This window comes from Schistocerca cancellata, chromosome 1 (assembly GCF_023864275.1).
Source record: "Schistocerca cancellata isolate TAMUIC-IGC-003103 chromosome 1, iqSchCanc2.1, whole genome shotgun sequence".
Lineage (NCBI taxonomy): Eukaryota > Metazoa > Arthropoda > Insecta > Orthoptera > Acrididae > Schistocerca > Schistocerca cancellata.
The window spans coordinates 532176717-532192380 of NC_064626.1; the positions used below are offsets into that span (position 1 = coordinate 532176717).

At 37.0% G+C, this 15664-nt stretch overlaps 1 protein-coding gene across 2 annotated transcripts in view; it reads right to left on the minus strand.

Moving 5' to 3' along the window:
• The window catches only part of LOC126179348 (poly(ADP-ribose) glycohydrolase-like), a 152992-nt gene that overhangs the window by 64390 nt on the left and 72938 nt on the right, over positions 1-15664 (minus strand). For both annotated transcript variants that reach the window (XM_049924602.1, XM_049924601.1), the window contains 2 exons: positions 6916-7083; positions 2437-2690 (listed from right to left, as the gene is read on the minus strand). In XM_049924602.1, coding sequence (XP_049780559.1) covers positions 2437-2690; positions 6916-7083 — 422 coding nt within the window. The remainder of the gene's footprint in view (positions 1-2436; positions 2691-6915; positions 7084-15664) is intronic.

A 15664-nucleotide genomic window follows, 5' to 3' on the forward strand; every position in this document is an offset into this window, starting at 1 on the left:
AGGGACTGATGGGCTAACCAGTACTACAAATGAAAAAGGAAAAAAAAATCATAACAGTACTGAAAATTGATTAAATGGCTTTGCTTACTGATACAACTGTGTGGCAGCAAATAATATTAAATATCTGACAGACAATGTTTTTGAATTCTATTTTCAATGACAGGAAACACATAGGCATTTGAAAAAAGAAGCAAAGTGGGCCATTGAAGAAAATCAGTAACTGAAAGGATTAGCTCCATGTAATTTCAGATAACTGGAGGTGAGCAAAGTATAACACATCACAACGGAAGCTTAACATACTGTTTTTGATCATTTAACATCTACCACACATACAGTGAAACTTGCTCAAAACAGAATCGCCTAGAACTAAAATAATTTTCCAAATTGGACAAGTTTCCAGATTACACACAATTCAGAGGGCTACGTAGAATTTGTAAGGTATCATGCACAGAAGAACAGCAAAAATTTTTAATTGTGCATATACTGTATTTACGTACCAGTAGATGTTCATTTACTGTATATTGGACAATAGAACACTGGACTATTATACTAACTGATAAATAACACAGCATTTCAATATTTTTACTTGAATTTTAAATTCATTTATTACTGTGTGTACATACATATTATTCCCATGTTTATTTGCTTTACATTTCAATTTTTTTGCCGCATAGCATGGGGGGAAACTTGTTTCAATTTTCTGCTCAAAACAGTTCCAACAAGTTGGGAGAATCTGTGTGTGCTGTAAATTGCATAGCATCGTTTATGCATGTAATGGTTTCTTCAGATGTATTAATTTTTCTAGGTACATCATTTTGCTCCTCTTCTTCTTCCTTTGTTTCTCCATCATCATCCTCTGTGTTGTGGATTTCTATTAAATCTGATGCTGAAGTGAAAGTGGAGTGAGTTGACAAAGTCATCACTTCGAATGTAATCATCTGCACTACATGAAATGTTCGCATTTTCATTAATTCAACAGTTGCTGCTGCATTTTCTTGAACTTCGATGGCCACAGAAATGTCTTGTTCTTGACCCCCAAACCCCACTTTGTTGGAGTACTTGGTGACAGTCTTGTTCTTGACCCCCAAACCTCGCTTTGTTGAAGTACTTGGTGACACTTTCCGGCTTCATTTTCTTTACTGCCAAGCCAATCCAATTTACTGCATATAGGACAGAAACTGACTGTGTAAGAGCAAATGCACTTTCAGCTTCTTCAATACTAAGAATAAGAGATTATATCAATAAACGCTTATAATGACACTTGAATGTGTAAATAACCCCTCCTGGTCCAGGGGTTGTGTGAGGCTGGTTGAAACTGGAGGGAACCAAGCCAATTTCACATTTGATAACGTTACTTTTGGGTGGCAGGTTTCTTTGTCTAGGAAAAGGAGAACTTGGTGATTTCCTTTTTTCATTTTGGTATTGAAAGAGCCCAGCCATTCTTCCATAAGACCACTCACCATCCACACCTTTTTATTGCTTCGCCTTGTGACTGGAAGCTTCCTGACGTCTATGTTTTTGAAACAATGGGGTTTTGCCACCTTTCTGATCACCAGTGGCTTCTCCATTTCATCTAACATATTTCCACGCAGCAGTGCAGCGAGTCTTTCCTTGGACATTTTTCCACTGGTCTGCTTTCCACCTTGAATTCCTAGCAGGTTTGAAGGCAGCGCACGATAAAGCAGTCCCGTTTCATTGGCAGTGAACAAGTCTTTTGGGTCATAATTCACAATTAAGTTGAACAGTATTGTCTTCCATTCTGTTGCTACACTTTCCTGCACATCCTTAACTTCCCTACACACTTCATTCCACACAATGTTGTGCCTAGCTTTGAAACTGTCCAGCCAGCCTGTGGATGCCTTAAACCCCATAATTCCAAGCCTTTTTGTGACTTTCTGAGGCTCACTCTGCAACATGGGTCCAGATAAAGGTAATTTTTTTTCCCGCACACTTACAAACCATTCCCACATTATTTCGCTAATTTCTTGATTTCCGGTCTTCTTCGCCTTTTTCTTCTCGGTTTTGCACCGCTTAACTGAAGTGTTAAAAGTAACATCTTTGTAGAGTCATGAATAAGTAATGAAGTGTAATACAGTAATATTCTATAGGCTCTTTTCCGCATTATACAACAAATCATTAAGCATGTTCTAAGTTTTGCTTTCCGTTTTCACATCAGGCACGTTCTGCTTTACACAAAAAATCAACATATAAAAGTGCACTGACTGTGTCGGGACTGAAATACTTGTACAGTTTGGGCAGATTTCCAAATTATACATGTACCAATTTGAGCAAGTTTTACTGTATTAAGGTTTTATTTATGGCATGGCCTTCTGTCATCAGAACAGGATGATATTAACTTGTTAAGCTTCTTCAGGTTTCCGCCTGAAGATTATTATTGTAAGCAAAGCCATTTCACCAATCTTTAAGGAAAGTTACCTGTTAAAGTTAATATCTGGAAATGTAGCATATTCTGAATTACGCTGTAGCATATTTCGTCTTGGAAATGTACAGAAGAAAGCATTACTTAAAAGACTCGCAATCTGGAGCTGACTCAGACTAACAGAGCTGTTCCTGAACTGCTTCAACAAGGGAACTGGACTTCTGATTAGAGAAGGTAGCTGCAAAGCTAGCTGAACCATGTTAGGCAACAGCTGAGAGAAGAAACAGTCCACTTCTGTCTCATCTAGTACCTAAAAAAAGGACAATAAAACAACATTAACAAAATTGGATGTCTGAGGTAAAGTACATAACTGTGCTACATTAGAAAAACTGTGATATAATTAAAAGCAATAACAGCTCAATCGCACTGAACCGTCAACTTTTCAGGTGTATGAGACTAAGTGTTTTCTTTCAGATGTTACTATTAGTGAAACTGTATTCCTCCAAGCTGCAGTATATATGGTCATACTGTCACTAGGAATTAAAAGGAATAAAATAATTAGTCCTATTGTTATACATTGTTTCATCGCGTTCTTATTTATTTCCTACATCATAACATAAAATATATTACTTACAGCCCATAAAGAATCATGAGTATCATGGTAGTCGACTAACTTACCCAAATTAAAAATGGGTTTCACGATAGTGAACTATTTTATCTGTATTAAAAATATCTGTACCAGTATCATAAAGCCTAAAGCAACACAGTCATACAAACTAACATGCAACACAACAAATATTCCTTTCAATTGGTCTGTCTGAATAATGCTTCAAATTCAGTCTGAAAAAATATTAAATGAAGCAAAATAGTTAGTTATAGAGGGTGTATCATAATTAATGGCGTAAACGCATAAAGTTGAAAGTACACAATACTAGAAGCAAAAATGTCTCAGTAAACAAGGTCAAAAATGCATACCTTATGAGCTACGAGAAATTTTTTTTCAATACTGTGAAGCAAATCTCTTTTACTGAAAGCTCTTTGCTTTCCATATTTTGGGAAATGGTAATGTGGACCAAAACAAGCAAAAAAGTCCAGTAAACACGTGCTCTAAAATGCATACCTTAAGAGCTATGAGTACATGCTCATCTTCGGTACTTGGAAACACAACTCTTCTAAAGAGCATTTGCTCATAACTTTTAAGGTATGCATTTTAGAGCAAATGTTTACTGGACATTTTTTCTTGTTTTGGTCCATACCACTACTTCCCAAAATGTGGAAAGCAAAGAGCTTGCAGTAGAAGGGATTTGCTTCACAGTATGGAAGATGAAAAATTGCTCATAGCTCTTAAGGTATGCATTTTCGACCCTATGTTTACTGAGACTTTGTTGCTTCTAGTATCATGTACTTTCAACTGTATGCATCTACACTATTGATTATGATACACCCTGTATATTTGACACCGACTGCTGGATAAAGCCTTTCCCTACACTTTTCCATGCATAATCATTTTCAGTTGTGCTGCTCCTGTCTGTTTCCTTATCTCATCCACTCATCTTCTTTTAGACTGCTGTCTCAGTGTTTTCTTGTGCCGTGGAATCCAGGACAAAAACTTCTATGGTCTGTCTATCGTCCTGGTTATGTCTCCAGCTCGGAACCATTTCATTTTCATTGTAGCCATAATGATGTGTTTCACTAAAGTATGTTCCTTCATCCATTTTTTTGTATCCCTGTTTGTTTCTTGGGAATTCTCAACATGCACTCTCAACTCGACATTGAGTGATTCTCAGTTTTTTTTTTTTTTTTTTAATAAAGAGAAGAATCAATTACTGATAATATAATGTAAATGGATTGACAAAAAAAAAAAAAAAAAAAAAAAAAAATCTGCTCAGCAAGCAGCAGCAGGGAAACACATACAGAAATGATTTAACTTATGCAAGCTTTCAGAGCCATTGGCTCCTTCTTCTGGCATCTAGGACAACTAAACTTCATCTAGGGGAGCTGAGAACAGTTTTACTGATATGAAATCTCCTTGTCTCTCTTATCTTTCAGTTCTGAAATCACGATTATCCTGAAAAAGCACAGCAGTCATATGGGTGACTTTCCTGAAATCTACCCCTTTTCCAGACCTCTCCAGTCCTTTTCCTTCACCCTTCTTCCTTCCCCTTCAACCGTTCTGCCTGAAGGAGGATACCTGGCTCCGAAAGCTTGCAAATTACAACAGTCTTTTTTGTGTGTGTTCTGCTGCCGCTTGGTGAGTAGAATTTTTATCTATCCAATTAAATTACATATAATCTTGAGTATGTTGTGATACACTGAAACAATAATTAGTTGCTAAAGTCACGTCAGTACACATCTCATTGAAATCATGTCAAAAGCTTTAAAAAATCTGTAACTCCCTGACAAAGAGGTAAACATATTTTGTGATATTGGAAATTCCAGAAAAAAAAGGGGGTGAGGGAGAGGGATTACTTTATAAGTTAGAAAGGACTCATAACTCACCCAAAAGCTACTGGAATTTTCTGATCTGTTATGTATGTCCACTGTCCACACATCAATTGCTGAAATGGACAATAATTTGACTGATCTGTCACTGTTTCACTGTTGTAATATTTTCTCAAACATAAGAAATGCAATAAGTTACAGGAAGGTGATTTTCTGGAATGATGTATGTGGTGTTCAGACCACACAATGTTTAGGAAGCATTGCAACAGATTTACACCTACTGGATGGAACACAATCATGAAGGGCTTACATACCAACCATATTATCACAATACAACAGATTTGTAGCAAACTCCTTTTGATGACATTAGAGATTAGATACACTGTATGTTCCATAGACTCATATTGAAGAGGTCCTTGAAGACATGGAACAGGTTAGAAAAACAAAAACATATAATACATATTTACAACAGAACTGATTTCCTTCTGCAAATTCTAAGTGACGTAGTACTCTAGGATATGAGAAATGTCAAAACATTTTTACAACTTACTCAGTGCATAAGATAATACCCAACACTCCTGTGGCCATATTTCACCATCAATAAAAATAGTTTTCAAGTCATACACACACCGATCACATAACTGCACTGAAGCTGTGTCAAGTTGATTTGAAAGACAGATACATTACTTATGATTAATTTCATTAAGGAATAAATATGCTGACAAGCAACAGTTAATATACCTGGTTCTGCGAGCAGGCTTTTGAAAGACTTCCCTGAATTTACACCACAAATAATTCATGTTACACACTTTTAGCCCCACAAAACCTAAGCTTGACTTGAAGAGTTACTCAAACTTATTATACCATTTGACGTTACAGTACGAACATAAGCAAAGTACGCTAGCTTTTATTTTTTATATCACCCATATTTAATAACCTTCACACCGCAAACAAATACTTATTTACACATTACAGTAGTTGTGTTGTATCTTCTTGCAAATTGAATTTACAACAAAGTTTTAACCCCAAGAATCTCTTCTATCTGCATGTCCTCGAATTTTATATGTGGTTGGGTGGAGACTTCTTGCAAGTTCTGAACTGCAATTATCAAGTTTTTCAGAGCTTAATGTCAGCAAAAGGGATAGAAACCATTTGTAAATGTCCACGAAAAAATCATTAGCAGCTCTTTCTAGAATGATCCCTCTTTTCCTCTATTCTCCTGACATCAACTGTCTACCAACACTACAGGATGTGTTCCATGTGGTTATGACCAGTTATTACACAAAACTTCAGCCCCCATTCCCAAAAGGTCTAAACTTGTGCTGAAACACCTGACTACTCTTGGTGACACATGTGGGATACAAACTTGCAGTTTTTGGGATGGTTGCTTTGAAAAGGGCTTGACTGTGTTCCATCCCTGTCCTTTTCTACTCTAAGTGTTTGCTCCTTCTCTTACGACCTCATCATCAATTGCACATTAAACTTTAATCTTCATTTCTTCTTGTATTCTATTACGAGTTTCAATTTCATCCATTAACATCTACATAAGCGATTGTAGGACAAAAATATGATATTTGTACTTCAATTCTAGGCCATCACAACATCACTGTCATCAAAGTTGCTTAACTTGGCAGACTTCCCCATGATGACATCACTATATTTCTTTTTTTTTAGAACTTTCATACTTTCATACAGCATCACTTGCCCTCTATATCAAGAAGGCCTGCTCAGTGCTTCAACAGAGCAGTGCTGTACCCACCGAATATTCACTCCCTCTGCAAACCATGTGCTGTTGCCAAAACCACAATAAATCATTGTTGCACTTTTAACTCTCGAGTAGTGTATTGTACCAGCATAAACTGTTATCGGGGCTGCCCAGTAGCCCAATTTAACGGTCTCTGGAGCTCGTTGGCAGCCTGCTACCTATTGTGCAAGTCTAAACTGATACATAACTGACAACCAATATGATAACATTACAGCACCAGGTGACAAGTGTCAAAAGCAAGAAGTTTTAATCGAGAGTGTAAAGCAAGTTACAAACATTAATGTATCGTGCAACTGCAATAGATAGTAGTGAAAGATAACACTATTACATCAGACAGAAAATAGTGCAGAGTCGTAAAGTCCCAGATTCGGCCATATCCACTACAATATGACAGTATGGCTGCTTCCAGCTGTTGGGATGATACTATATTCCTAAGCAAAGCTTCTTCTACAAGCTCCCAGACAGGGCGTGGTGAATTTTTTGAACTTCCATCATTCTGAAAAACAAACAAAAAGCACTGTGTATAAGACAAAATATTGCAATAAAATACATAATTAATTCATAAAATAAGTTCTGGGTGTGAATCATGCCCAAAACTGAGATTAAACTACCATTCCATATTTTCCTGTGAAGGTGACTGTGTTGTCATGGAATATGAATAATTTGAAGTGTCATTTTACAAGCGATGACAGGCATTTGTGAAGATGAACTGAATCCAAACAGTCAGTGCATTTGAGATTTAGGCAGCAATTCATTCAGGATATGAGAATAGCCTGGTAAAAGTTACAAACAGTTTCATTTTAAAGGCGAAGTACGAAAGTCTGTACCAGTACTGCTTTGAGACTGACAGTAGGCTGAAGTCACAGCTATATGCGCATAGTAAGTGAACCCACAAATTTGAATTTTACAGAGTCTACAAGTGTCAATAAATAGGATCGTATTTCAGGAACTAATTATGCAATCTCAGTGAATCAAGCATCATTTTGAACAGGATTGTGTGTAGTACAATTTATTCTGAGTTCCAAGTGTGTATCTGGAATAGAGAGATCACAAAGCTGTGAAATTTTAAGAAGCTAGAAAATATTCTGGTTTTCTTAAGATATCATAAAGCATGAAGACAAAGAATAGACATAATTACAAAAGTTGGGCACATATGCAGAGCTTAACATTCCAAAGAAAATGACAATCAAAAATACTAGGTCCATGCCCAAATTCTACAAGTAATACTGTGGCAAACTTAAGCAACATAAGTGCCCATGCACAACACAATAAATCCTGGGCCAAGTAAGTGAATTTCATTCCCGATATAAAGAAGATTGCAATGAAGGTGAACATAGAACCACTGGATCCACTTGGAATTTCGCATATTGCAGTGGGATATGGAACTGCTTTAATTACACAAAATTTCCAATTTCACAAAATAACTTCAGCACTGTCAAACACCGCCAACACTTTTTGGTTTACATTATCCTTTACGCAGTAGGTTACAAGATTAACTTAATTTATAAAAATGTAAACGAGAAATCAATTTTGTGTAATGTTATCCACTACATTTTCTATCAGGCAACTGATCAGTTACACTGGTAAAAAATGAATTCATCTTATCCAGTAATTAATCTACTTCATAAAAGAATTTATACACAATCTTTTCCTCCAGACTTAATGATTTATTAGGCTGTCAAGGAAATCACATATTACGTAATTCAATGTTTCGGTTAGTGAATAAGAGACATTCACCTGTTTGTAAACTTCTCTGGAATAAAGGATTTGACAGAACTTAACATCTGGTGAAAATATTTAGAGAAAAAGCACAATGTCAGTTGCAGTAAGGTGAAGAGGAAGAACCAACTGTCGATCATTACGAACTGTCCAGGCTTTATTACCTAAACTCACTTTGGGGAAATTATGGAGGACTAAAATGAGCACGATAAGGTGTAGATTTTAACTCAACTCATTCATATTTAACCACTGTGTTATTTTGCTCAATGAGTCCTTTGGGAAAATGTTATCATCTTTAACTGTTGGGTAAAGGAGGTCAAATTCTATGAAAAATACATGGTGATTCAAAAAGAAAGAACAGCTTTCAAATGTTTATTATATACAAACTATGAAAGATAGACACAAATTGTACATCACCAGAGAGATGAAGATTTAAAGTTTTTTGTTCGTACAGACACTACACCATATACTCAACATGAGCAGCATGCGTTGCTCGAGAAACATCGAAACGGTAGTTAATTTCATTCCACACACAAATCAATAGGCCCCTCTTTCTTGAATCAACAGCTTCACCAATTCAATTTCTCAGCTGTTGAAGAGCAGTTGCCATATGTGGCACAAGACTGTCTTTCATGTGCCCTACACAGAAAAAAATCACAAGGTGTGAGGTTTGGTGCTGCAGGAGGCCAAACACAATGAACAAGATACTGTGGTCCATCTCTTCAAATCCAATGGTGTAGGATTGTGCTGTACAGACAATGCCACATCTCAAAGTGAAAGTGAAGCGAGGTGCAGTTGTGCGTAGCAATGAAATCATTGGAATCTTAGTGAAGTTGAGGAAACAACCAATTTTGCAGAGTGTCCAGGTGTAACATTCCTGTCATAGTTTCCTCCACAAAAAAGAATGGTCCATCAACTTTGTGAACAGAAAAGGCACAGAACACATTCAGTTTCAGTGATTCTCTTTCATGTTCGATGATGACACCAGGATTTTGTGAACCCCAAATTTTTACGTCATGGCAGTGTCATTTTACTGATAGATGAAACGTCAGTTCGACTATGTCCTGGAGAATATAAATGCTAAACCTCTGGTTAAGGCCACCGGGATGTAATTGCTGCATTAACTTCAACTTGTAAGCCTTCATATGCAGGCATCTTTTTAGAACAAGCCATATTGTTGTTTGTGGAAGAGAAAGTTGAAGTTTCTGGCCTGCCAGTTTTGTGGACTTCAGAGGGCTCCATATGATCCTATCTCAGATAAACTTCACATTTTCACCATCAGAAATGCATGGCCGACAACTGCTCTTGCCTTTGCATTTGCAGTCAACTTCCAAGAAGTTTGTATGCCATTCATAAATCTGCTTATGCAGGGGTGGATTTTTGCTGAATCGATAGTGGAATGCACACTACACTTCAACAATGGATTGACTTCGCACAAATTCCAATGCACGAAATGATTTCTCTTGTGATACAGTCGCATGTTGCTACAAATAAACAACAATGCAGCTCTGTCAGAACTCTGAACCTTCCTCTAGCCACTGACATGCACAGTGTGTTTCCATCCTTTATAGTTTGTCTGCAATAAACAACTGAAATCTGTTCTTTCTTTTTGAAGCACCCAGTCTATAGATGCACAAACTGATACATCAATATATTCGTGATAAGAAATAGTGGGAGAATTTCATCAAAATCCAAGGTACATGATAAGAGGGCAGAGAGAATGTCTGGGGCAACACACAAGTGAAACCAGACAGCAAAAGCCTATTTAAATAACAATGGCATAGATTTAACAGTTGTGAGTGTTGGACTTCACCACGAATCATAAATTAAGATACCATAAGACATTAAGAAGACGGTACTGTTCATGACATCACTCATGAGATGGCATTAATGTCATTCACAGAAAATAAGATATATAATGTGCATTTTCAACTTCTCATGGTGTAATGAACAGTCCATTAAATTTCAGGCATGCAGCCATGCAAATAAAATTTCCTCCACTGATATTTCGGCCGCGTATCGTCCAGCAATCCTCAGAGTGAGTCACAAGACTGACGACAAGATGCCAAGTGCGGCCTTATATGCTCCACCATGGCGGTACAGTGCATTCAGGTCACAGATGCTGATCGACGGCAAAGAAATACACTTACACATGAGCCACCTGTGACGGAAGTGAACAGACATTCGATTTGCTTATTGATGTATGATTGGTGGCGGTGACACCATGATGACTTCTCTGCACTTTAATTACCCCAAGATCCGGATTCCATGTTTTGTCCAAATTAAAACCATTATCTCCATTTCTTAAATTATTAGCTAATCTAATCTCTATAACTCCCTTGAAGACAGATTCCCAAAAGGAAGAGGTGGATGTTAAAATTTTCACATCACTGTAATTCATGGAACGCCCTGTATAAATACAATGCTCAGCCACAGCTGACTTGTCTGGCTGTAATAAGCATGTGTATCTTCGATGCTCCACACATCTCTCATTAACGGTGTGTGTTGTTTGACCTATGTACAACTTCTCACAATTTCCGCAAGGAATCTGATACACACCCACTTTACGAAGCTGTAAATCGTCCTTCACAGAGCCGAGTAAAGCTGCAATCTCCATGGGGGGCCAGAAGATCACCTAAACACAGCGTTTCTCAAGAATACAGCCTATCCTCGAGAAAGAGCACCCACATAGGGCAAAAACACACTAGATCTGAAGGAATTACTATATTCTTCCCCATCACATACCTGCATCCTAAGTTTTTCTTTGAATGCTCTTAGAATTTGATGTGGAGAAAATCCATTCAATTTAAAAATGCTTTTGAGATATGTGAGCTCAAGACTGCACCTAGCATCTTGTCGTAAGTCTTGTGACTCACTCTGAGGATGGCCGGACAATACACAGCCGAAATATTTGTGGAGGAAATTTTATTTCCACGCCTGCATGCCCGAAATTTAATAGACTAATAAGATACATAGAGGGTTTATACAAGGGCGATGTACTTGAGGACAATATTATGGAAATGGAAGAGGATGTAGATGAAGACGAAATGGGAGATAAGATACTGCGTGAAGAGTTTGACAGAGCACTGAAAGACCTGAGTCGAAACAAGGCCCCGGGAGTAAACAACATTCCATTTGAACTACTGATGGCCTCCGGAGAGCCAGTCATGACAAAACTCTACCATCTGGTGAGCACGATGTATGAGACAGGCGAAATACCCTCAGACTTCAAGAAGAATATAATAATTCCAATTCCAAAGAAAGCAGGTGTTGACAGATGTGAAAATTACCGAACTATCAGTTTAATAAGTCACAGCTACAAAATACTAACGCGAATTCTTTACAGACGAATGGAAAAACTGATAGAAGCCGACCTCGGGGAAGATCAGTTTGGATTCCGTAGAAATGTTGGAACACGTGAGGCAATACTGACCTTACGACTTATCTTCGAAGAAAGATTAAGAAAAGGCAAACCTACGTTTCTAGCATTTGTAGACTTAGAGAAAGCTTTTGACAATGTTAACTGGAATACTCTCTTTCAAATTCTGAAGGTGGCAGGGGTAAAATACAGGGAGCGAAATGCTATTTACAGTTTGTACAGAAACCAGATGGCAGTTATAAGAGTCGAGGGGCATGAAAGGGAAGCAGTGGTTGGGAAAGGAGTAAGACAGGGTTGTAGCCTCTCCCCGATGTTATTCAATCTGTATATTGAGCAAGCAGTAAAGGAAACAAAAGAAAAATTCGGAGTAGGTATTAAAATTCATGGAAAAGAAGTAAAAACTTTGAGGTTCGCCGATGACATTGTAATTCTATCAGAGACAGCAAAGGACTTGGAAGAGCAGTTGAACGGAATGGACAGTGTCTTGAAAGGAGGATATAAGATGAACATCAACAAAAGTAAAACGAGGATAATGGAATGTAGTCAAATTAAGTCGGGTGATGCTGAGGGAATTAGATTAGGAAATGAGACACTTAAAGTAGTAAAGGAGTTTTGCTATTTAGGGAGTAAAATAACCGATGATGGTCGAAGTAGAGAGGATATAAAATGTAGACTGGCAATGGCAAGGAAAGCGTTTCTGAAGAAGAGGAATTTGTTAACATCGAGTATAGATTTAAGTGTCAGGAAGTCGTTTCTGAAAGTATTTGTATGGAGTGTAGCCATGTATGGAAGTGAAACATGGACGATAACTAGTTTGGACAAGAAGAGAATAGAAGCTTTCGAAATGTGGTGCTACAGAAGAATGCTGAAGATAAGGTGGGTAGATCACGTAACTAATGAGGAGGTATTGAATAGGATTGGGGAGAAGAGAAGTTTGTGGCACAACTTGACTAGAAGAAGGGATCGGTTGGTAGGACATGTTTTGAGGCATCAAGGGATCACAAATTTAGCATTGGAGGGCAGTGTGGAGGGTAAAAATCGTAGAGGGAGACCAAGAGATGAATACACTAAGCAGATTCAGAAGGATGTAGGTTGCAGTAGATACTGGGAGATGAAGCAGCTTGCACAGGATAGAGTAGCATGGAGAGCTGCATCAAACCAGTCTCAGGACTGAAGACCACAACAACAACAACAAGATACATAGCATGAAAAATACGTAATAGGATGCAATGATTCTCAAAGACATTAAATTCTTTAAAAAGCTATTACATAGATCAAGTGGGAGTTAGAAGGAAACTTTGAACAGAGTGTGAGAAGATATACTGAGAGATACTAATAAATAGCAGAGTGAAAGAAGGTCAATATCCAGTGAAAATGGACTACAGTGAGTGTTATCCTTCAAAACTCAGGTATATAACTAATATAGTTATCTACATACTATCACAACAGGAATGAACCTGTGGCCAATAACATGAATTGCTGCCAACCATCAACAGAGCTTGTAATGGATCTGGGAGATGTGTTATTTTCTACTGTATTTGTCGATACCAAATCTAATGAGGGAAGTTGTAAATGTTTTCTTATATTTTTGTCAGAATATTTATTTTAATTGTAATTTGCCTTATTTTATGCTAATTTACTTATATTTTTGAGAGTGACAGTATACTGATTAACATTAGTAGATGTGACGAAGAATATCAAAGAGACTGGTTACAAGTGGAAGCGTGTGTGTTGTGTAAAATGTCTTTGACGCTAGAGCCGTCTTTGACCGTAGTCAGTCGGCAGTGAACTCTTGGTGTGTGTTGACGGTAGAACAATGTGCAGGTTGCCGTTATAAATATTTGCTAGTGAACAGGAAAAAATGAATTATGTTACTACTTTTTTTTAATATAAACTTTAAGAAGAAACCACATTCGAAGAAATGGTATTTGAAGCACCAAAAATGAGGCAAACACACTGAACCAGGTCATTTCTGCAGCCGACGAAACTGCATTGTGGAATCATACTTCCACTAGGCGACTGAAGCCAAGACAAATATCGCCTTGTAAAAATTTCACTGAAAAGGTACTGTCACGAAATATGCCAAATTTAAGTAAATAAAAAAGGTGAGCATATTTCAACTGGGGGTTGCAGCTGGGATATTGTGTTCACGTGATCTTCAACAGTGCTACGAAGAAGAAAATTTTTGTGTGTTCATACCAGTTTTTCAGAATGTGTGTTACAGTATTTGTGTTCATCGGGAAGTAAGAGTTTTGGAGAAGAAATGTTCTGGCAAAAAATATAATTTTCGACAGAAGAAAAAATTTCAAGAATTTTGGTCAACAATCACATGGATGGAAAATGTGGATTTGCAACAGTAGAAGAGAGTTCCAGATAAGTCACGAAACCCTCATATTTAGTTAAAACAATATTTTTATCTTGTTTTGTATTGTTGTGTATAAATTTTTTTTTCACAATCACTTATGAGATTTTCGAGAGTATTGTGCCTAAAGTAGAAAATAGTAATTTAATGGACTTCGAAAATCAGGACAGGTCAAATGAAACAGAAAGAACCGATCAATTTGATTTAAAAAGTTTTCTTGTAAATTTCACGACAGAAATTAAACAAAACAATCAGTTGACGACAATAAGACTTACTGGGATGAAAAAATTGATAACATTTTGTTGCAAGTCCAAGCAGTCAATACCCAAGTTCTTTCGAACAGAGTTGGCAGTGTTGAGGAAAAAATTGAATATGTGGAAGCAAAAGTAAATGAAATTGATGCTAAATTGACCGATGAAATTAATACTGTAAAAAATGAGTTACTGGCAGATAGGGAAAGAAATTTAATTGATTTTAATGAGATAAAAGGGGAAATTAAAAATTTGGATGAGAACACAAAAGTTTTAGTAAAAAATGTAGAGCAAAAAACTGACAATTGTTTGGTAACTCTACAAAAAAAAGTAGAATGCAATGATTTAGAAAACGAAAAATCTGTCAAAGAACTTAGAGAAAAAATTGAAAGTTTTGACATTGAATTTCAAAGCAAAAATCATAATGTCAACACATGCAATCTTGTATCTAACATTCCAGTGAAGCACTTTTCGGTAGATGGACCCTTACACCCCGTTGATTTTGTACAGTATTGTAAGGATTGTTTTTTACCTCACTCACCAGATGATATGAAAATTAAATTTGTGAAAAAATTCTTGGAAGGGGAAGCTTTGACTTGGGCAAACCAGACTGTAACTGTGGGGATGACCTTTTCAGAATTTGAATCAAAATTTCTGGAAAATTTTTGGGATGATCTTAAACAAACTAGAATCAAAAGTGAGTTTTTGAATGGGAGAAACTATAGAGAATCAGATGGGAGCATGAAACAATTTTGCAAAAGTGAACTTCAACAACTTATTCATTTAACAAAACCTTTGGATGACTTGATCAAAACTGGTACCTTAAGGAGAAGATTGCAGTCAGCAATGCAGTTGAGTTTAGTTCATTGTCCTGATAGTAATGTTGAGCAGTTTCTCAAATATATTGAAAAGTTGGATAGGGTAACAACAAGAACGGACAGTGGGTTTACTCAGAAAGGTAGTGGTCAAAATTGGGGAAATGATAACTTTCAAAAAAGGGAACAAAACAATTATCATGGAGTCAGTCAAAATTCAGGGGGATATAACAATTTTCAAAAGAAGGACCATAATTTTCATCCAAAACAAGAACAACATTTTCGCGGAAATAATCAACAAAATAGAGAACACTTTAGGGATCAAAATCACAGAAATTTTGTTAGAGATCAGTACAACAGAAACTACCAACAACCAGGTAATGTTTGGCATAGGAATGGGAACAGAAATGTTGATCAGAGACATTGGCAGAACCACAATCAGCAGTTCAAACAGGAACAAGTTGTAATTCAGGAAATAAAAAACGAGTAGACGCCCCCTTGAAGGTCCGCAAGGTTGAGGCAGAAGGTGAGCATGATGAAAGGACCAATGG